Raw genomic sequence first — 22,034 nt, forward strand, 5'->3', positions numbered from 1 at the left:
TGGGGTGGAGCACTGACATCACCTAAGAATTTAGGCATGCAGATTCCTAGGTCCACTGATCCCTGCAACTGTGGCAGGTAGGGCCCACCCAGTGACCTGGGACTCTGTCACAGATTCAGTCTAAAACACAAAAGCTGAGATAAAGGGAATAAAAATCCTGTAAATGGCGTGCTTGGTGGTACACACCTTTAATTCCAGCACTCAGGAGGCAGAGGAAGGTGGATCTCTGTGAGGTTAGCCTGGTCTACAGAGCCAGTCCAGGACACAGAGAAACCCTGTCTACAAAAAAAAAAAAAAAAAAAAAAAAAAAACAAGGACAGGGCCTTGTGGCACATGCCTGTAATCCCAGCACTTGAGAGGCAGGCAGAAGTAGACAATCTTTGTGAGTTCAAGGCCCAGCCTGGTCTACAAATCCAAATCCAGGACAGCCAGGGCTCTGGGCTCTGTTACACAGAGAACACCTGTTTGGAAAAAACTACTACTACAAAAACGTTAAAAGGCTCTTATCTCCAAGGTTGCAGCAACTGGCTTCAGTTCATTCCACAATAGCCCTTTAAGAATAAACAAAGCCAAGGACAAAGATTATATTATATTAGCAACCTAGGAACAGAAGGGCCAGAATAGTTAAAAAAAAAAAAAATACAGCTAGAGGTTTAAGAGATTTTATTCATATTTAAATTGTAGTGAAACCACAGCTGCAGCCTTTGACTCCAGCATAGAGATATGCAAATGTGGCTTTCAAAAGCAAGGCAATTTCACACAGCCCTCAAGGTAACAAGAACAAATAAAACAAATGATTTTGTAATTTATCTCTACTGACTGATGAGTGGAAGGCATGGACAACCCTGAGAGAGTCGGCAACTGCTCACTCTCTAAGGGGAGCAGAGAGAGCCTGCCTGGAGGAGCAAACAGCCCCATAGTCTGGTGACAAAAGAGACCCAAGGAGAATGGAGGCTTCTGGGAGGTGGAGATGACTACATTAAAATGGAGCCCTGGATGCTGAGAACCATTCGATCCTGCCAATTTAAGAGAGCAACAGCAATAATTGTACATTACTCCCACTTGCCGTGCTCCTGAGTGCTGTGCGCCATCCCCTACATACAAATAAAGTAAATGAAGTCGTTTTTAAGATTTTTTTAAATTTATTTATACAGGGTTCTGCCTGCATGTACACCTGCACACCAGAAGAGGGCACCAGATCTCATTATAGATGGTTGTGAGCCAAGTGTGGTTGCTGGGAATTGAAGTCAGGACCTTAGCCTCTGAGCCATCTCTCCAGCCCCCATTAATGAAGTCTTGAGAGGTCAAGTGTCATACTCTAGGTAGGTCACACTACAAGAAAAAGTGACAAAATCTCGAATTCGGATTCAAAGATGTGTCAGGCTGAACAGCCCATATCTTTTCCAGTACATTTCTCTGGGGACCAGCAGGCAGTGAGCAGTAAGATTAGTTAGTGATTAAAAGCCAGGTATGTCTGTATGAGGGTATCAGATCCCCTAGGACAGGAGTTATAGGCAGTTGTGAGCTGCCATGTAGGTTCTGGGGATGGAACTGGAGTCCTCTGGAAGAGCAGCCTGTGCTCTAACCGCTGAGCCCTCTCTCCAGCCCCATCTTTATTACTCTTAATCATGTGTGTGTGTGCTGTTGTGGGGGTGTGCGTGTGAGTGCGTGTCTCTTGGAGGCCTTGGTTACAGGCAGTTGTGAGCTGCTCAGACATCATGGCGCTGGGAACTGGACTTGGGTGCTCCACTAGAGCGGGTGGGAGCACTCATCACCACTGAGCCAGCTCCCCAGCCCGGGGTTTGTGTCTCGTTTGCTTCTTGTTTTGGCGACAGGATTTTGTGTAACCCAGGCTGGTGTCAAACTCACTGAGGCCAAGGATGACCCTGAATTCCTGAGCCTCCTGCCTCTACCTCCCAAGTAGTGGAGAATGAGCACCACCATGCTGGCTGGATAGGGACATTTTCTTCAGTCACCTGTGTCTCTCTCCTTTCCTCTCTGTTTGCCTAGAAGGTGCTTATGTTCCCTAATGGGTTGGTTAGTAATTTTTTTTTTCACCATTATGATCACACAGTTTGCCCCGGCCACTGCCTTGTCAGCCATCCAATGAGTATTTGCTAAATGAGTTGCAGGGGACCCATGAATGGAAGTGCTTCTCCAGCTGTGAGCCCCAACTTTAAGAACATCAAAAAGCAAGCCACATCCTGCCCCTCGATGTGGATGTTCGGATTCCCTCCCACCTGTTTTGTGACCTGCTCCACCATCTAAGCCGTCTACACGCCTGACTCCCTGTTCTGAGCCCACTCCTAAAGACCTCCCCTTTGATTCTGTTTTGCCCGTCGTGAAGCCAACCCTCTGTGTTTAGTCAGAATGGTACCTCCCCATCAGCCTGCCCTGCTTATCAGAGAGCCGGGACCGGGGAAATAATTGCGATGTGCCCAGGAATGCCTTTGCAAGTTCAAAGCACTAGCCCCGCCATTATCTCTCCTCGCTAGGACAAGGATTGCCTCATAGGTGATAAAACTGAAGTCTGGGCACTTGTCAAAGGTCACTTTATGAGTGGGTGGCAGAACGGGACCCAACCAGCCCAGGAGTCCCTATTCATTACCGCACAGATAGAAATGCTTTCATTAAGTTGTCTGGTCCATGTCTGGGGAAGGGAGCTTTGAATGGAATTTGGAGGCTGGTAAAGGTCAAAGAAAGTTGGCAACTGTAAAGGCTTTTTTTTCCCTTGCTGGAAGCTAGCATTGGTTAATTCCATAAGAGTTTTTGTCAGGCTAAGGTACGTACGTGTTCCTGTGTACATGTGGAGGGTGCAGGTCAACTTCAGGTGGCCTTTCTCAGAAGCCAAACACCTCGGCTTGTGGGCTTGTGGCTTGTTGTTTGCTGTGGTTTGTTTGAGACGGGGCCACACTTTCACTGTGTAGCCATGGCTGACCTAGACCCCATCATAGGCTGGCCTCAAAAATCCACCTGCTTCTGCCTCCCACGTGCTGGAATTAGTACCAGACAAATGCTTTGGGTTTGTTTGTTTGTTTGTTTGTTTTTTTTTTTTTTTTTTTTTTTGTGACAGGCTCTCTCACTTGGGACCTGTAGCTAGGCTTGCCAGTAGGCCCCAGGATTCCAGTATTACTTTGTATGGAAGTGGTGGTGCTACCTCCTTTTTCATGACTACTGTGTTTGTGTGCATGTCCTTTAGCAACTCAGCCATTTCCTTTTCTTTAAGCATCCCCAAGATCTTGGAGGAGGAAAGGAGCAGCGTTAAAACAAAGACTGCAGTAAGCAAATGTCTTGCCATCTACCTTGAAAACTGCATACATCAAAAGGACTATATCAGTAAGTGAAACTCTGAGTACACCTTGAGGGTTCTCCCAGCTTGTGGTTTAAGGACTCTAGAATAAGAGTCTGTGTAGCAAGTTAGAAAAGCTTGCCTAGCCAGGCTTGCTTCTGGAACCTGGTGAGGGGAGGGCTTTCCAGGAACAAAGGATTTGTGCGGACTGTACTGAGAGTCTCCCATTGCTTCTAAGCTTGCTGGTGGGATCATCCCAAACATGTAGAGGTTCAGAAAACCGTGAAACCAAGGTCTGTGCAGAAGCCAGCTCTGGTTTCTCACCAAATGCCAAGAAATCAAGAGGAACTGTGCCAGCCCAGGCAATGAGCACTCTCCCACCAAAGGCCAAGCACAGAACTAGCCCCTCCTGGCTTCAACAGCTTTGGGATTTTCTCCAACACCAGCCTCCACAAGCCCTCCACTGTTCTGAGGTGTCAGTGTGTCAGCGGCGTCCCGTGAAGGCTGGGGTCCACACACAGAGGGACATAAAGCCTAAGACCAGAGCAGTGGTCAGTACACCAGCTTGGGAATGCACTAAATGCCACAGAGGTGTACACTTTGCAATGGGGAACTGTATGTGATATAAATTTCACGTATGCCCCGAATCAAGCAAACAAACAAACAAACAAACAAAAAGCCACATTTGGGGCATTGGAGAACTGAACCCCAGCTCTGAGGTTTTGAACGGGTCAGGGCTCCTTGCAGGGTGAGGCAATGGCAGACAATGTGAGGGCTAGGCTGGGCCTCCCCCTCCTCCTCCACCAGATGGGAACTGGGACTCCTGAGAAAGGCCCAACTAGGGCACGGAGGGAAGGGCTGGGGCAGAAGAGAGGCCCTCAGTGAATGCTCTGGCCACAGCCGTCCGCTCATTTGCATCATAAGTGATTGGCTTTCCCTGCTCCTCCCTCATTAGGACACAATGGCCAGTTGTTTGCTGGCGCAGCAGATCATTTACCGAGGGAGAGAGAGGACAGAGCACAAGTGACCGATAGGCTTTGGTGTTAGGAGCTAGCAGCAACCCTCCACCCCTGCCTTCCACCGGCCACGGGAACTTTTGTTTTCATGCCGAGAGTGGTCCTTACGGTGCCAACGAATCCTCTCCTTTGGCAGAGGCTCTGAGAGGATCTGAGACTCGAAGTCAAACAGCTAGAGCTGGGGCCAGTACCAGGAGTAGATTCCAGGCTCTCAGGCTCAACCCACTTTAGCCCTATAGTCTCCTTCCCTTCCTCTTTCTCATCTGAGGTTCTAGATCTCCATCTCCTGTTCTGGGCTTTGGTTTCCACTGTACTCTCTCCTGTGGTGTCTCGTACCTATAACCAATCTCCTTGTCCTGTCCTACCTCTAATTAACTCTTGCAAGAACAAGAGTGGATCTGGGAGGACAGGTAGTGACTCAGAACTGTCTCCCTGCTTGTGTTTGGGGGATGGGTGAGGGCAGAACAAATACACATCATTTTTGGTTTTGTTGTTTTTCCTCCTCCAGTTTGGGATCCTCTGACTTCTGAGTGCTGGGATTACAGGCATGCACCACTGAGCCTGGCTCGGAGCCTATTATAAAGCAGCCGTGAAGACAGCCACACTTTCTTTCTTTCCATCTTTCAAGGTAGAGTGGAGCTCAGAGAGGTTGAGTAACTAGGGCAGGGATACCCAGCAATTGATAGCTGTTTGATTCAAAAACCTTGCAGGGTATGATGGGATGTACCTTTAAACCCAACCCTGACACGGAGGCAGTCGAATTTCTGTGAGTTCAAGGCCAGCCTGGTCTTCATAGCAAGTTGCAGGACAACCAGGCCTACTACATAAAGAGACCCTGTCTCAACAGACAAAACAAACAAACAAACAAACGAAAACCTCTGTCTTCCACTAGACATCCCCTCACAGAGCCTAACAATGCCTGGTAAGAGGCTCATGAGACACACAGCCCCACAGAAGGCAGCCACCGCTCTGTTCTCCAGTGACAGCCTCCTGCAGGGCCTGCTCCCACCCTTCTCTGGGCCCCTTTTGCAGGACCGCGGAACAGCACAGATGCAGGGCTTCTACCGCCCCCCTGGGGGTGATGGCAAGGCGGTGATCCAGGCAGAGCAGCCTGGCAAACCAGACCATGGATGGGGGTCTCCCTCCTGCTAACACCCCTCCCTGTTCCCATCTGCCCCTCCCTTTTGTGGGTCAAGGCTGCCAGCTTCTGATTCTGCTTCATTATGCTCTGGGGGAAGGGAGAGTCGGGGTGACAGGGTGTCTGTGTGCATGAACATAAGGCCTCCGGGTTCATTCTGACGCTGAATGAAAAACTCGCCAATTATTCGTCCAATCTCATTAATATGCAGACAGACATCTGTTATTTAGGAGTCAACAGCAGAGGCATTTTCTTGGGGGGGAGGGGAACTTATGTACATCTCTCATCTCTGGCTACTGTGGGATAGCTGCTTGGGACTCACCCCTGCCCCCCTCGAATCTGGAGCACCCCTCTCTGACCTCATAGCAGCCCTGAGGAAGGGAAGTAGGGGTTGACTAGAGATGGAGGGCATTCCTGGAACTCAGAAAGGAGGGAGGCAGAGGGGAACCAAAATTATGAAGGAAACTACTGGAACAAAGAGCGGAGCTCCTTCTTGGGGAAGAGCATGGAGCAGAGGAGAGAGCTGCACTAGGATCCTGCTGTCCACTGGGAAGTTGGAGACATGATGACTTGCCCTCCTCTTCAGGCCACTGGACAAATCCAAGAGGATCTGTGTGGGTTGCTCTAAAAATATGGGGTCCTTAGAGACTGTAGAAAGCTGGGCATGGGAGCATACGCCGGTAATCCCAGTACTGTTATGGCTGAGGCAGGGGGATTGCAAGTTCGTGGCCAGTCTGAGTTGCATAATAAAATCATGCCTGAAAAACAAAAACATCTGGGCACTGTGGCCCAAGCCTGTATCCCTCAATAACCATTTTATGATGCTTGTAGGAAGTGAGCTGGGTGCTGTATGCTGAGAGAAAGTCAGATATTTATCTATATGTAGAGAGATGAGTGTGGATGTGTGCGTGTGTGGGTGTGTGTTTGTTTCCCTCTGAAACAGTGTCTTACTATGTAGCCCCAGGTGTCCTGGAACTCACTATGTAGACCAGGATGGTCTCAAACAGAGATCTACCTGCCCGAGTACTGCGATCAAATGCCCCACTGCTCATCTGGCCGTTCTGAACAACTTTGTGAGACCCTGTTTTAAAATAAAAGGCAAAAAGAAAAGGGAGGTTTAAAAAAAAAAAAAGGAAAGAAAAGAAAAGAAAATGAAAAGGGAGTCTCCAGGGAAGGGCACACCAATTGGTTAGCTAAGTGGAAATGATCAGCCCAGAAAACACACACATATATATATTTAGAACCGTAACAATGTTTTAAAAGGAGGCTATGAATTTGAATGAGAGCGTGGTGGTGGGGTACATGGGAAGGGTTGGGAGGCGGAAAGGGAAGGGAGGAAATTATAGAGTTATAATATAAAAAAAAAAAATAGAAAAAAATCCAAGGGGGACATGGGATCTAGCTCAGTGGGACGCTGTCGCGGCAAACAGGAAGCCCTAGAGTCAGTCCCCAACAAAAAGAAAAGATGAAACCTGGCTCTTCAGAACCAGTTCAGATGCACATCTACCATCATGTTGACTAGAAAGATTGACGCCAGGCTGGGCATGGTGGTGCATACCATTGATCCCAGCACTCGGGAGGCAGAGGCAGACGGATGGCTGAGAGTTCAAGGCCAGCCTGGTCTACATGTTAAGTTCCAGAATAGTTAGAGAAACTTTGTCTCAAAAAAAAACCAAAAACAACAAGAGATGGATGCCAGTTCAGACCCTGTCAAGGAGCCAATTGGCTTTCTCGAATTCTTTCTGCTCTCAGGAGAGTCCTCTCAAAGAGATAGATATCATCAGCCCCCTTCCCTAGGTATGAAAACGAAGGGTCAAGCAGGTGCTGGGCCCTGCCCAGTGCTGTCCAGGGGGAAAGCACCAGGCCTGGACCCACGACCTAAAGCTCTATGACTGACCCGCTGGGAAGGGCTGGTGTCACTGCTGAGCTTGGGGGCTTCATAGGCTGAAGTGTCTGAGAAGTTAAGCCCGGGAGACTCTCAACCTACCCTGGTGTGTTTATTTCATTAAATGGTTATCAGTGAGTGCTACACTGGTATCTAATTTGTGGGGGAAACAGCCACAGAGGAAGAAGCTGAATCTAACTCTTAGATGTGGGGCAGGGGGTTGGGGGCAGATGTAAAGTCCCCTCCAGCCTGCAAGGACATTTTTGGACCTATGAACAGCCCCACTACCTCTTCCCACGCGTTGGGCTCCGAGGTCCTGAGACCCATTCTCCTCTGCAGAAATAGGCAACACAGCCCTGCAGAGGGAACCAAATTCCCTTCCCACTGCTTTTGGAAATATATTAAACATTGGGGGGTTCCTTCCACTGATTTATCTTCCTAATTATGTTTGCTTTAGGCAGATATTGAAATGCATTTGCAATCTCTAAGCACAAATTGTGGATGGCACAGGAGAAAGGTTGGGGGACTAAAGGGACTGCAAACATCCTGGCCTCTCGTGGCTATGGGCCCCAGCCTACTTCGTGTTGGGTGTCTAAGAGAAATGACCTGCCAAAAATCTCAAGTTAACGCTTTTGAAGGTGGCAGAGTGTCATTCTGTAGCCCACGATGGCCCTGTCCTCTCAGCAATCCCCCTGCGTCAGCCTTCCTAATACTGTGATTACAGGCACTGACCACCATGACCCCCTCCCAGGTTCATTTTACAGCAAGTCCCTACCAAGGAAAAACAAGCAGTCTTCTGTCAGGCAGAGCCCCACCCTCTCTAGCACCTCTGGGTTCACCTCTGGGGCCCTTGAGGAAGGTTTCAGAGTCAGCCCTAAGCGGTGGAGGCATTGTACCTAAACTCCCTTAGAGTGACAGGGATGGCTTTAGGATAGGAGTCCCACAGCCTCATGGTGGCGGGGGGTGTCCAGTAAGCCAGAAAATTAGGAAGAAGTTCCTTTCCAGAGAACAGGGTCTGGCAGAGGGAAAGGAGGAGATATCTTAGGTGTCGTATTTCATAGAGCCCCCACACTTACTCTCCACCGACTCACCCATCCCAAGAGCCAAAACCAGTCACTTCTGCCTCAGATCCCTGGTGGCTCCTCACAGGGAGGTACTGACTTCCTGTGGGCTCTTCAGTGGCCTCATGGGAACTTTCCAACCTTGTCTTCCCTGCATGCTGTGGAAACCCCGCCACACCACACACACACACTCTCTCTCTCCTCTGTACCTCTGTAGTACCTGCTGCTCCTATGCCAGCAGAACCCGGCGCCTTTCCCTCCCCCACCCCCGGCCAACTCCCGCAGGACTTACTGGTTCAGGGAGCCCCACAGCAGCCTGCATGTATGTAGGGTCCCTCAGCCAAGGTAACCTCTATACCAGTGGTTCTCAACCTGAGGGTCACGACCCTTCTGGAAATCAAACGATCTTTTCACAGGGGCCACCTAAGGCGTTCAGAAAAAAAGGATATTTACTTTGCAATTCATAACAGTAGCTAGATCACCGTTATGAAGTAGCAACAAAAATAATTTATTTTTGTGGGGGGGGTGTCACCACCACATGAGTTGCTGTATTATAGGGTTGCAGTGTTAGGAAGGTTGAGAACCACTAATCTAGACTTAGGGTTCCTCCCTTCCCTACTGGGCTAGCCTCCAGCAGCTGCCTTCGTCTCAGTCTGCTGTGTGACACTGTTGGCGCAGTACGTGCTTGGCGGATTCACAGAGGGGTGGGGTGTGCACGGACAGGGTCGGAGCAGATGGGAGGGTAAGGCCCGCCTTTGGTCTCTCCTAATGTTTCTGGGAGAACTGGATGGGTTTGATCTGGGGGAGGGTAGAGCCGCGAATGGATGGTTCCTGGGGGAGAATGTCACCAAAAAGAGGCCAGTGGGACCAGAGCCAAGGAGGGAATACAGGACAATCTGAAACCAGACTCCCAAGAAAACAGACCAGCACTGTCCTTGCTGACAAGTACTGCGGCCATCCCCTCCACCAGCTTTTATTCGCCAGGGGCTGGGCTAGGGATAACAACTCTCCATGACAAATGGCGCTCCCCCACCAATCATCAAGGAGCTCAAGATGGAACTGAGGAGGCAGATCCCCTGTCTGGGCCCCTGGAGAGATCCCAGGGGTTACCACCCCCTTAGGAAACTTGACCTTGCACAGGGTTCAGATTCAACCATGTGGGAGCTTTCAATGCCTTCCTGTCTTCCTAATCCTTAGAGCATCAGCAGGCTCCAAGCCAGGGCGGAGACGGCGAACAAGGGGCCTGTGCCACTTCAGCAGGCCCTCTGCTATGCCAGCAGAGCACCCGGCCAGGCTGACTAATGCTGAGCAGTTGTATATCATCAGTTCACGCCAAACATCCTGCGCTCCCCCCACCCCCGGGGCTGTCTAACCCCATTAGCTCTCCTACCCTTGGCTCCTAAGGGTTTTCTCTGTGGGTGAGGATGCTGGTAGATTTCCCCGTGTTTTCTCTGTGGGTGAGGATGCTGGTAGATTGGTTGGGGTTGGGGGTGTGAGTGTGTAAAGGAACACAGAACTAAGGCCGTAGCCGTTTTCCATGGTCATGGGCTTTATTTGCCGACTGCTGGGGGAAGAGGGGAAGCTAGAACTGGCCGGGGGGTTGATGGTAGGAAAGGGCTTCTTGCTTTAAAATTTAGTGCGCGTTGTTTGGAGGTTAGAATGTGTGAGAACAGATGTGGAAGTGAGAGGAGAGAAAAAGAGAAGGTCACCAAATGGACACTTTATCCTTAGGGAAGGCAGACAGGACATGGGGACCGGGGTAAGGAGGGAAGATACACTTTACGCAGAAGACTCAACCAGAGTCATTGTTTGATGCTGGCTTCCCAAACACCCACCTGCCCTGTCCAAGTTCATGCCCCAGATGCCTACCCTGTCAGCCCTCTCAGCTACCAGACAAGGGGATAAGGATCTGGAGAATGGTGACACATTTCTGTCCTCCAGCTTCTCCGACCAAATTGCTCCTCTGCCTGCCCTGACCTTCCAGCCAGGGTCAAGAGGTCAGAAAGTCCAGGAGCAAGCAGGGGGACAAGTGTACCTCTCACCCAGCCCTCTTCATCCTCCGCATTCACTGCAGCCCCTCACATGAGGTTGCAGCTCTTGGCTCTATCCTTATGTATCTCTCCTTCGTTTCCCCGATCTGGCCGCCCTGACAGCTGAGTGGATCGCTGCAGGCCCCGGCGAGAGTCAGTGCGGCGCAGCTGCCGATGGCCACGGCCGAGGGAGGCCACGGTGGCCACGTGGAAGACGTCCCTGACGCTGCGCTCGGAAGACCGGGAGGAGCATTCGACGTAGGACACAGCCCCCACCTGCTTGGCTAGCACAGTGCCCTAGAAAAGCAGCAGATGGGTGGGAATCATGGGGCTTACTTCTCCCACAGCGGGGAGACTGTGGGCCCGGGTTAAAGGTCAGACAACTGGGGAAGAAGCAAGGGTTGGGGATCAGAGGGCGTGACAGCTGATGTCTGGGCTGGAGTTCAGCTGGAGGTTAGGGGTCCCTCACCTGCTCGTGGGTAACAGGGATAAGTCTCTGCTTGGACAGCTCCCTCAGCGTGGCCAGGTCGGTCCGCATGTCCAGTTTACAGCCGACTAGCACCACCTTGGCATTGGGGCAAAACTCCTGAGTCTCTCCTTGCCACTAGTTGGGGGAGGAAAATAAGAGTTATGGAGAGCAAGACCCAGGGAAGAGTTATGCTCCGCGCATGCCGAACTCACTTATCCTTCTAGACCTCCTAGGTGAGGAATGACCTGGGAAGGCTGCTCTTGGGTTGAGAGTGCGGGACAGTGTCGGAGGCGAGGAGAGCCTGAGTGAAGACTCCGGGGTTGTCCTCAGTTAGCCTGGAACCTTCCCATTCTCGCTCCCCTTCCCATACTTTGTCTAGAGAACAGGCCAACCACACTCTCCCCTGCCTGGGAACTAAGGAAGCCCTAACTGACTTTTGTGCATTCACCACAGGCTTTTCTTATGGAAATAATGGCCTGGACAGGAGGCCATAAGGCTTTCCAAAGGTTTGGCATTTCAACACAACCCTTCCACACAGGGCCTCCACAGCCAAGGAGATAGGGAAGGCAGATAGGGAAGTCCTTGAACTCGCATCTCCCATTTCCAGCCATTTCCAGCTCCAAGGAAGCTTGCAGGTGGTAGGTATGGAGCTGGAGTAGAGGGATGCTAGCTTCATCCACTACCCAGCTGAGGGGCATGTCATTACTCCCTCCTCCCGTTTCACGCTGGGCCCAGGCTCCTCAGTAGTTTCCCCAGACTCCCACCTTCTTAAGGACACTGTCCAGTGTTTCCGGCCGGCTAATGTCAAAGCAGATGAGCACAGCATCAGAATCTGGGTAGGCCAGAGGCCGGACATTGTCATAGTAAGAGGATCCTGAAGAAAGACAGAGAATAAGCTGATAAGGCACCTGAGTGGGTGACAGGCCGGGAAGGGAATGGGGGACTCAGGTCAAGGGATGCTGAAAGCAGGAAATGAAAAGAGAGTGCTCTCAAATACCCATCACAGAGCGTGGGTTGAGAACAGGCAGAGGGGAGCAGAAAGAGTGAGAAACAGCTCTCTGCTTCCTATGGGTTTCTCTAGTCTAACAGGAATAATTTGTAATCTTTTGGAGTGTGGAAGCCCTTTAAGAATCTCAGAAAAATCTACCAATATCCCAACAAATTTTGTGCATGTTTTCTGGGCTTTGATGACACATCTTCTAAAGTCCTCCTGGGAACTGAGTAAAAATAAAAACCCTTCCCATGGGATTGGAGCAGGGACAGGAAAAGAGTGTTCCTGTCCTCTTGGGACTCTAGTTCAGTCTAGAATTAAAAAAAAAAAAAACTACTTGTCACCACTGACTGAACCCTCCCCCCCCCCCCGCCCCAGAAATTCTAAATAGCGCGCTCCTAAACTCAGTCCCATTTCCTAAGAAACATGTTCCAAAATTGGTCATTTCTTCCCCCAAGTTCCTTGGGTAAGCAGAACCCAGCTGCAGGGCTCAAATATTAGGCTTTCTACCTCAGAACATGGTTTCTGTCGGGGAAACTGCCTCCGTTCCCCTGGCTCAAAACAGAAATTGGTGTTCCATTCTAAAATCGGATGGCTGTCGGAGCTAACCCGGCATCTAAGGGGTCTAACCCAGGGAGAGGCTAGGGTAAGGGGCCTTGGCAGTCAGGGTGACCCCGAGGGACTTGGCTACCTGAAGTATCCCACATGTTGAGCTCAATGCGGCGCTTGTCGATCTCGAAGCTTGCGGTGTAGTTCTCAAACACGGTGGGGACATAACTCTGCGGGCACGGGTTAGTAAAAAAAAAAAAAACGAGAGCTTTTCTCACCCTGACAACTGCCCTCCTGCCTCGACACCCGACCCAGCTCAATCCCTAGACAGAAGTTGGTCTGAGGCTGGGCTAAGGGAAGCTCCGAGGAGCTACTGCCTCCCCCTCCGCGGAATCCTAGCTAGACTCTCAGACCCCCGTCAGGGTCCTTTTAGCCCCTAGTTCTTTCCCTCCCGGCTGCCCAGGACCTCCGACATTCACCCAGGGCGCCCTCCCGGATCCTCCGATGCTCCCGAAGCCCCATCCGTTTCACCGCGTTCCTCGATCCCTTCCACTCCAATCCTCTGCAGTCCTTTCCGAGCCCCCAACGCCTCCTTCCCCTCCTCGGAGCCTCTTTCTCTCGTCCCTGGTTACCCTGGTGCCGGTCTCCAGCGGCCCCCCGGGGCCCCTGCTACCCACTCCCCGCAGCCTCGGCGCCCCTCTCTCCAGACGCCAGTTCCTCACCCCGGGGTAGGCGTCCTTGGCGAACACCTGCAGCAGCGCCGTCTTGCCGCACTCCGCGTCCCCCACCACTACGATCTTGCAGCGGCCGCTCTGCCCCTCCATAGTCCCGGCTACGCGCCGGCCCACCACGCTGCCCCCCTCCCGGGCCCCGCCGCCGCCGCCTCTACCGCCTCCTCCCCCGCCGCTGCAGCTGCAGCCTCTCGGGCCGCCGACACCGGCATCTCGCGGGCCCGCGCCGAGCCCCCGCCCGGGGCTGCGGGCCCCCTCCGCCCCGCCCCTAGCCCGCGGGCCGCGCCCCCGGCCCCGCCTCCCGCCCGCGCCGCCGAGGGGCGGGGCCCGGGTGGGCGGAGCCTGGGAGCCGGGCAGGGAGGCGGGGCGCGCTAAGGGCGAAGTTCTGGGGGTTCGGCTGCGGCGCTACACACGCGGGCGCGAGGCTTGGGGCCTCCTGGGAGCCCACGCGTGCACGCAGGTGTGCCGGTGCGGCGGACACGCGCGGCGGTAGCCATCTACTTCCCCAGCACGGGGGTGGGGGGCCGTGAGGTGTCCAGGCAGAGCTTGGGGAGATGGGAATCCAGACCCTAGCACTCCCACCCGACATTGGTGACATCATAGCTTTTCGTCTCCACATCGACGGGTGGCGGGATCTAGGCTTGTGGCACTTAACTGTGGGCCTGGACCATCCTAGAAAGCGTGGACTGAGTTCCTCTTAGCCAAGTACTGAGTGGAAAGTTTTAGGGGAGCGTTTGCGTCCTCTGGTGGACATTCTGATAGAAAGGGAAAGGGAAGGCTAAGGAAGCTAGAGCCCAGCGACAAACAGCTCAGCGGGGGCCAGAGCTACGCCCCAGAAGCCAATTTCAGCCTCATTTCACACCAGTAATAACCAGATCGCTATTTGCACGGCATCTTTCACTTTCTAAAAGCAAAGCGCTTCCTTAGCTGGGAGGGGTGCTGCATGCTTTCAATCTCAGCACTCGGTTGGCAGAGGCAGGCGGATCTCCGAGTCTGAGGCCAGCCTGGTTTAAACCTAGCGAATTCCAGGACTACACAGAGAAACGCTGTCTCAAAACAAACAAACAAACAAAATTAAAGCTCTTCTTTAAGTAAAGAACGCTCGTTTTAATTTTATCTCATTTTGCATAACCCTATAAAGATAACTAGAACACATAATATCACTATTTTACAAGGAAACACAAGGCTGAACGACCAAAACTGTTAGGTTTACGCTGGAGGTGGAGCTCAGGGGTAGAGCTACATTCATGAGTACTTGGTTTCTCTCCTCAGTGTCAACAAAAGGAAAAGAAAGGGAGAAGGAAATGGAAGAGCAGTAGCGCCTGTCTTTAACCACGGCACTCAGGAGGCAGAGACAGGCGGATCTCTGCGAGTTCAAGGCCAGCCTTTGTGTGCATGGCAGGTTCCAGGCCAGCCAGGGCTACAATAATGAGATCCTGTCTTAGCGGTTCGACTCACACGCTCATAGTTCGCCACTGCGAGACCACAGTGAATAGCGTCCGGTCACTACTAATGGGTAGAGTTAGAACCCGAGGCACAGTTTCACCGGGTTCTGATCCGCAGGTGCCTAGCTCCCAAAAATGATATGATAAACTCAGATTTGGGGAGGGCGGATTATCCTTCCGACTGCGCCAGAACAGCTTTCAATTCGTGTAAGGCTTGTGATGAATGAATCAAGTCAGTCTCAGCCTCTGCATGCCCCAGCCTCTCCCCAGGCTTCTCAGCCACACACACCCCTCCCTCGCCACCCTCCACCCGCACCACCAGGCTCGCCGCGCTCTCGGAGTCGGTCAGCAGAGGGCCTAGCCCTTTAAGCCCGCGCGCGAAGCTCCGCCCCCGGGCAGAGCCCCGCCCCACCCACTAGTGTCCGCAGCCTGCGCTCTTCCTGACGCGTGTCCCGCCCTCCCCAGCTGTGCACCCTTTCTGGACAGCTGGGAGCGCACGTCGGGAGTCTAGCCATGTCCGCGGAGAGGGAGGCGACCGAGGCGGCCACTGCGGCGGCGGCGGCGGCGGCGGAGGCCGGGACGGAGACCCGCACCGGGGCCGGGGAGGATGCGCCCTCGCAGCCCCCGACGGCCGAGGCGGCGGGAGACCCGCAACCACCCCCGGCCCCCGAAGCGTCGGCCTCCGCCGCGGCGCCGCCGCTCCGCTGCCTGGTACTCACCGGCTTCGGTGGCTACGACAAGGTGAAGCTGCAGAGCCGGCCGGCCGTGCCCCCGGCCCCGGGTCCCGGTCAGCTGACGCTGCGCGTGCGAGCCTGCGGGCTCAACTTCGCCGACCTCATGGCCCGCCAGGGTCTGTACGACCGCCTGCCATCGCTGCCGGTCACCCCGGGCATGGAGGGTGCGGGCGTAGTGGTGGCCGTGGGCGAGGGCGTCGGCGACCGCAAGGTGAGCGGCAACCGGGCAGGAGTGGGCGCGCGCCGGGGGTGTGGCCGGGCCGGGGAGCCAGCGCGGACGCGGGTGGACTGGATACGGGACGCATGGGAAAGCAATTCATGTCCTGAGGTTCCGGGGAAAAGGCTTTCCCAGGACCCGGCCACAGTGTTCTTGCCCCTTCCCCAACCATTTTTCGGTAGTGGCCACCGCCCCAAGCCGAGTTGGGGGTGGGTGGGAGGGAAAACAATGAGGCGCGCCCAGGCGCATGCGCAGGAGGACCTGCTCGCCCCCCTCCCCTGGCAAAACCACACCTGTACCCCAGCCCACTAAACACTCCCAGGGGCAGTTGTGGTCTGTGACCGTGAGTGGTGGCTAGCTCCCGCCTTCCCTCCCGGGGGAGCTTGGAGGAGCGGTGTAGACGGGGTTAGGCGGGGGCGCAGGGGCAGTGCCAGGGCGCTAGTCACATGCAGCCCCGTGGTGTATGGGGGTGTAGGACGGCCCCTCCCTGAGCTGGGCCAGAGGGGACACACCCATCATGGAGCAGAGGGAGCCTCGCTTCCCCCACCGCCACGGGCCCTAACGCTACTACTCCGGTTTTTTGTTTTTTTGTTTTTTGGCGAGGGGGAGGCGGGATCGGGCTCCCATCTTTGTGTTGGGCTCTCTCCATCGCTTCTCCAGTGACTCAGCGGGCAGGCCACGACCCGGGGCTACCCTTGGGAACTTCCGGCCCAAACCGCCCCGCCTACGTGTCCGAGGACCCCAGCCTCCGAAACCCCGGGCCGGGCGGGTGGAGTCCATTTGGACTAGGGTAGGGAGGTGTGGCACCTTGAGCAGGTTGGCCCAGCTTTGCCGGTCTGTTTCTCCTCTATCGTTAATCGCAGCCATAACCTTGGCCACAAGAGGCTCACCGATGACCAGCTTTTTTGAGAGATCTGGGGTGAGGCCTCTTCATATCATGTGTTGAGGAGTTTCGTTTCAAAATCCAGCACCTCAGGAGAGACCGACCGCTCCAAAGCAGTCTGAGTCTAGTCTTTGCTAACCTGCTGGGTTGGCTGCATTTGCTGAACATGCAAACAGCTCCGGCTCCTCCTCAAAATCCCTCTCCATGAATCCAGCAGTGGTTCCACCCTTGCCGTGATTTAGAAATAATCCTACTCTTGGATAGTGCTAAAAGAAAAAAAAAATGTTTTTTTGGGGGGAAGGGGAAGTTAATAGTTCGTGTTACCGCTGAAGGCCACCCATCTATCCACTCCTCCCCACGCTTTCCGCCTGGTAAATACAGGATTTCCTGCCTAGGGCAAGAATCTGCTGTTAAGAGCCTGGGTTCTGTGGGGAGGGCTATCCCAACCTTTCTGGTGGCTGTGTTGGGAGGGACGGGGTTCGTGGCCCTGAGCTGGAAGGGCTAAAGGTTAGCTATGAGCTAGATTAGGTGACACTTGTCCTAGACTCCATCCGAGACTGGCCATCAGTCCTTCTGGCTGTCGCTCTGTTGTTAGCTCGTGTTGCTGCCGTGTCTACCAGACTTGAGTTTTGGGGCTTCCTTCCCCAGGCCAGCTCTCCCAGCAAAGGTGTGCTCTTGAGTGGAGTGTGGGGACTTGATGACACGAAAAAGAGCCTGTGTAGGGGGTCTCATGCTCCTGCCCTGTGGATCTTCAATTTCCAGTCAGGAGCTAAGCCAGGCCCTGATTGTCTAGGACAGAGCCTACACTTGTCTCTGCCAGGAGGATTCCTTACTGACTCCCCCCTCCTCCTCCTGCCTCGTTGCTAGGCTGGAGGGATTTTTCTGTCTTTGTCCCCTTTCCTCCTGCAGAGAGAGACCCTCATGCAAGTGACTAAGGACGAAGGGCAACGCCTTTTCCTTGTGGCTGGAATGTGCTGTTCTCGAGCATCAGCCTGTGTACCATGTCTGGGTACATGTTCTTTTCTAGGGCTGCCATGTTTGCTGAAATACAACTTCCCCCTGGGGTGGTCACACCCAGCCATTTACCACGCATGTACACTTACCTGCACAGTCCTTGCTAGTCTTCAGTTATCGGATGACTTCCCCTTCTTGCTGTTATTTTTGTCATTATTACTAGCTGACATCGCTAATAAGCATTAACTCTATGATAGACTGCACCAAGTGCCAACGAATGTTGTCCTTTCCCACTTAGTTCTTACAATTCCCCTTACGCAGCTGGGAAAAATGCTTCATTTTTATTTGCTCCAAGGCCGCAGTGTCACTAAAATGGTGGAGCCCACTTCGTAACCAGAGCAGTTTGATCTCTTTAACGATACTGCGCTTGGCTTGCCCTAACTGTTTCTTGCGTCCAGGGCTCTTACGCAGTAATGATCCGTTACATGGAGATAAGGACAGCCCAGCGTGGATGTAAGGACTGATTGAGCGCTTTGATATGCAGCACTAGATTAAACAGTCTGTAAGTGATGCTGCTACTGTCGATACTCCGAGCACCGCTGTCGAGTCGACTGCTTCATCTCCAGGGATTTGGGACATGGCGAAGGCCAGCATGGCACCTGCGGGTGAATGAATGAGTAATCCAATGCTACTCTTCCATTGTTTTAAGGCAGGGGACCGAGTGATGGTGTTGAACCGGTCTGGGATGTGGCAGGAGGAAGTAACTGTGCCGTCAGCCCAGACTTTCCTGATGCCTGAGGCCATGACCTTTGAGGAAGCTGCTGCCTTGCTGGTCAATTATATCACCGCCTACTTGGTTCTCTTTGACTTCGGCAACCTGAGACCCGGCCACAGCGTCTTGGTACACATGGCTGCAGGTGACAGGTCCCTTCCCTTTTTCACCGGACCCTGATTTGCCTTCCAGGCCCCTTTCTGTAGCCTGGCTGCTTTGTTGTCATGGCAACACCAGGCTGCCTGGCCTGTGGATCCCAGAGGCTCCTGTCGTCTAGTTGCCGTGGTAACATTTAGACACCAGGTCCAGCCTGCCCTTCTAAGCAGCTTGCCCTCGCCCCGCGCCCCACACTGTCTCCTGTCCAGTCTCCCTCCCTCTGGTTCTCGAATTACGGAATCCGAACGTTGGGCCCTAAAAACGAGCTGAGGCGCCTCGAAAGTGATGGCCCGGCTGAACCAGGTCTCTGGGAGGCTGGTGTGCAGAACAAGCGGCCAAGGGACTCTGTGCTCCCTTCTTGCTGCAGGTGGCGTGGGCATGGCAGCCCTGCAGCTGTGCCGCACCGTGGAGAACGTGACAGTGTTTGGGACAGCCTCAGCCAGCAAGCATGAGGTGCTGAAGGAGAATGGGGTCACGCACCCCATCGACTATCACACGTCCGACTACGTGGACGAGATCAAGAAGATCTCCCCCAAAGGTGGGGGCGGGGCCTGGCAGTGGGGAGGACGGCACAGGCTGGGAGACGGGGGTCTCCAGATCTGTGGATATTAACGTTTTTTCCTCTCCCCCCCCCCCGCTGGGTCTTACTCTGTGACAGGGGTAGATATTGTCATGGACCCTCTGGGTGGGTCAGACACCGCCAAGGGTTACCACCTCCTCAAACCCATGGGCAAAGTTGTCACTTACGGTGAGTTGGTAGTTGTATCAAAGTCAGAGAGGTTTTGTGGGGCAGGAGGGTGGGACTAACTAATAATAGTTAATAGTCAGTGGGTAGAAAATCCCCATTAATAGGGTGGGATACCAGGGCCTGAGCTTTTGGGTAAGGAAGGAGGGTCTGGAGCGCTGTGTTAAGGTCAGGCTTTAGAAGGGTCCTGGATATTTGAATGAGGTTGCTGCCTTCGGGCGCCAGCCATTCATTCTCTTTCACGGCATTTCACAGGAGTCGTCGAAATTCCGCCTCCCCATTTGGGGATTATTTCTGATGCGAAACCAACCAGTCTGCCTTCTTCCCGAAGCACCACCTGGGCTTTTCTCGGGCAAGCTGGATAGTTATTTAAAAACCTACTTTACGCACACAAAAAGAGTAAATATAAAAATGAGAGCAGTTTTGGGAGAGAGCACGTGTGCTCTTCCTCTGCCAAGGGCTCCTGGTTCTTTTTTTCTCCAGCCTTCCTGTCCTGAATGCTGGGATGACAGGAATGTGGTGCCATTTTGTTTTGGTTTGGTTTGGTTTGAGACAGGATCTCACTAAGTAGCTCTAGCTAGCCCAAACTCCCAGAGATCTTCCTGCCTCTCTCTCCCGAGTACTGGAATTGAAATTGTGTGTTAAGACTACATCCAGATCTCCAATTCCTTTTTCTTTTATTCTTTTTTTCTTTTTCCTTCCTTACCTCAAAAAAGAACTAGAGAGCTGGGTGTAATGGTAACACACAATTTCAACTCCAGCGCTTGATGTACATGTGGAATTCAGGGGACAGCTGGCAGGTGTCAGCTCTCTTCTTCCATCATATGGGTCCCAAGGTATCTTTGGTGGCCAAGATGGGCACAGAGCCATCTCAAAGGCTCCTGTGTGTGTGTGTGTGTGTGTAGACAAAGAGCTAGTTTAGGCCTGGTAAACAGAACTTCCAGGATTGTCCTTGCGTTGAGTGTTACAAGATCAAGAAGCTAGATCGGCCTAAATTCGGACACACAGGGATGTATTTGGCCATGTCGCTCTGTCCCTTAGGAATGGCCAACATGCTGACGGGCCCCAAGCGGAACCTGATGGCCATGGCCCGCACCTGGTGGAATCAGTTTAGTGTGACAGCTCTGCAGCTGCTGCAGGCCAACCGAGCTGTGTGCGGCTTCCACCTGGGCTACCTGGAGGGCGAAGTGGAAATGATCAGTAGGGTGGTCACCCACCTTGTAGCTCTGTACAACCAGGGCCGCATCAAACCCCGAATTGACTCGGTCTGGCCCTTCGAGAAGGTGAGTGTGGCGACTGCAGGAGAGGTCTGGGCAGGACTGGGGAAAGTCCAGGGGCTCAGGAGAGGATCCCGGGTGTCTTGTTTGGGCCGGCGGTGTGAGGGGGGCAGGTGGCATCAGTAGTGGTCTCCTCTTCCTCGCCAGGTGGCTGATGCCATGAAGCAGATGCAGGAGAAGAAAAATGTGGGGAAAGTCCTCCTGGTTCCTGGACCCGAGAAGGAGACCTAGGGCCAGGGCCTGAGGGCCCTAGAGAGCCAGGAAGGGCGACGGGAAGCCTTGTTGTGTTGCCTTTGGGCCTTTCACATTTCATCCTCTGTCATCCACGATGCTCTACCCTTCCCTCCCCCAAAAGGTCTCTGCTGATGACTGCTTCCCTGCTCTGAGCTCACTCTTTGCTCAGGGCCTTCCCTCCCCCTTCCTGCCCTCAGGAGAGGTTGGGAAGTGACCACTTGGATGTCTGGGCCCTGCCAAGGGGACAGAGAGGGTCATTGGGAGGCCGCTTCCTGCCCCCCACCCTGTCCCTGGGCCTGCCATGCTGCTTTTGTGCCAAGGTTAGCCAGTCCCTCCCTGTCCTGTCCTGTGTGCTTTCACCCCTGCCTCATCTTCCCTCCTGCCCCACCACCTCCCCAAAGAATCTAAGTGTCAGCTCAGGATGTGGGGCTAATTTGTGTGAGTGAGTCCAGCATGTACCTGTGTCTCCGTAGCGTCCATGCAACCCAGGCCAGCGAGTGCCCACCCCTGGACTTGATCAGTACCCAGCCTTGTCTCCCGCCCCCAGTTTCTTAAGCACAATTGGACTTCTCCCACCTCCAGTTTGCTGCCTTTAAGGGAGGCTGCCTCCTATAGCAAGGGCAGGAATGGGACTGACTCCCTCGCTCACCGCTCCGGGAGGGGTACCTGAGTACCCTGCCTTTCACTGAGGTCTCTGGATTTGTCTCAGTGCCTTAGCATTGGAAAACCTGTGCTTGTGTATGTGTGTGTGCAGGGAGCGGCCCTGTCTCCACAGCTCCTTCTCCACCCTTCTCCCCAGTGCCTTCCTTGTACTGGTGGAGCTGAGGCCTACTCCTCCCCAGTTCTACAACACTGCCAAAAATCTGTGTATGTGCCAGGGGGGAAGAGAGGACGGCTCCAGACTCTGGGGATCAGTTGCTTTTACTGTGGTCTGCGCCCTGTCCTGTCTGTCGGTGGTGGAGGAGAGGCAGGAAGCTGGACCAGCCAGAGTTCTGGGAGACACAGCTGGGTCTTAATTCCGGGACCAAAGTGAGAATTCAAGCACATTCATTCCCTTTGCTATCAAGGGAGGCAGCTCTGCTGCTCAGCCCCAAACTTTGTTTACACTGGTGGGGGAGGAGGAGCTTGGGCAGCGGAGTTACTGGGCTGGTTAAAATGACCTAGGACCTGGGCTACTGGAGCCAAAATGGGGACCTTAGAGGCTAGGTGGGGTTTGCCCCTCTGCTTCTGAGCTTAAATTAGGGAGAGCTATTACTCCAGCCATTGTCAGGGGGAGTTGGCGGGGGAGGGGCCCAGCATCTCTGTTGTCCACATGAGGCCTCCTCGGAGGAAGCATGATCTCTACTTCTGTGTCCCCCACCCCATTACCACAGCTGCCTTTGTGTTGTGTCAATAAAAAGCCAGACCCTGAGTCCTGACCGGATATTGCATCTAAGAACTGCAGGAAAGCCAGGCGGG

General features: G+C 53.6%; 2 protein-coding genes and 1 long non-coding RNA gene across 4 annotated transcripts; 2 read left to right on the forward strand and 1 right to left on the reverse strand.

Annotated features, from left to right (window-relative positions):
• The first annotated feature begins 2,569 nt into the window (after window positions 1-2,569).
• Window positions 2,570-6,176, forward strand: LOC132655128 (uncharacterized). The gene is made up of 3 exons (XR_009592766.1): window positions 2,570-2,782; window positions 3,227-3,336; window positions 4,814-6,176. It is a non-coding gene; the product is annotated as an uncharacterized LOC132655128 (long non-coding RNA).
• Window positions 6,177-9,920: 3,744 nt separating this feature from the next.
• Rnd2 (Rho family GTPase 2) lies at window positions 9,921-13,419 on the reverse strand. Its single transcript, XM_021641172.2, has 5 exons — window positions 13,151-13,419; window positions 12,571-12,658; window positions 11,653-11,762; window positions 10,889-11,023; window positions 9,921-10,716 (listed from the first exon to the last, which is right to left on the reverse strand). The coding sequence occupies exons 1-5, from the start codon at window positions 13,250-13,252 to the stop codon at window positions 10,468-10,470; spliced, it is 684 nt and encodes a 227-aa protein (XP_021496847.1). The 5' UTR covers window positions 13,253-13,419; the 3' UTR covers window positions 9,921-10,467.
• A 1,604-nt stretch (window positions 13,420-15,023) lies between these two features.
• Vat1 (vesicle amine transport 1) lies at window positions 15,024-21,987 on the forward strand. Of its 2 annotated transcripts, XM_021641149.2 has the most exons (6): window positions 15,027-15,549; window positions 18,102-18,309; window positions 18,688-18,858; window positions 18,979-19,068; window positions 20,107-20,348; window positions 20,490-21,987. In XM_021641149.2, the coding sequence occupies exons 1-6, from the start codon at window positions 15,118-15,120 to the stop codon at window positions 20,571-20,573; spliced, it is 1,227 nt and encodes a 408-aa protein (XP_021496824.1). In that variant the 5' UTR covers window positions 15,027-15,117; the 3' UTR covers window positions 20,574-21,987. The 2 variants fall into 2 exon arrangements, with proteins under 2 accessions (XP_021496825.1, XP_021496824.1); XM_021641150.2 differs by lacking the exon at window positions 18,979-19,068 and having other exon boundaries at window positions 15,024-15,549.
• Window positions 21,988-22,034: the final 47 nt, after the last annotated feature.

This window comes from Meriones unguiculatus, chromosome 7, assembly GCF_030254825.1.
Source record: "Meriones unguiculatus strain TT.TT164.6M chromosome 7, Bangor_MerUng_6.1, whole genome shotgun sequence".
In the NCBI taxonomy this organism is placed as follows: Eukaryota; Metazoa; Chordata; class Mammalia; order Rodentia; family Muridae; genus Meriones; species Meriones unguiculatus.

What these genes read in the sequence shown, in the direction of transcription:
- Rnd2 (XM_021641172.2), bottom strand. Translation starts at nt 13,252, where the DNA reads ATGGAGGGGCAGAGCGGCCGCTGCAAGATCGTAGTGGTGGGGGACGCG. An exon ending in CAACATGTGGGATACTTCAG is followed by an intron (nt 11,763 to 12,570) that starts GTAGCCAAGTCC and finishes GTCTTTCTTCAG; the next exon opens with GATCCTCTTACTATGACAAT. An exon ending in TCCCTGTTACCCACGAGCAG is followed by an intron (nt 10,717 to 10,888) that starts GTGAGGGACCCC and finishes CTGCTTTTCTAG; the next exon opens with GGCACTGTGCTAGCCAAGCA.
- Vat1 (XM_021641149.2), top strand. Translation starts at nt 15,118, where the DNA reads ATGTCCGCGGAGAGGGAGGCGACCGAGGCGGCCACTGCGGCGGCGGCG. An exon ending in CTTGGTACACATGGCTGCAG is followed by an intron (nt 18,310 to 18,687) that starts GTGACAGGTCCC and finishes TTCTTGCTGCAG; the next exon opens with GTGGCGTGGGCATGGCAGCC. An exon ending in GGGCAAAGTTGTCACTTACG is followed by an intron (nt 19,069 to 20,106) that starts GTGAGTTGGTAG and finishes TCTGTCCCTTAG; the next exon opens with GAATGGCCAACATGCTGACG.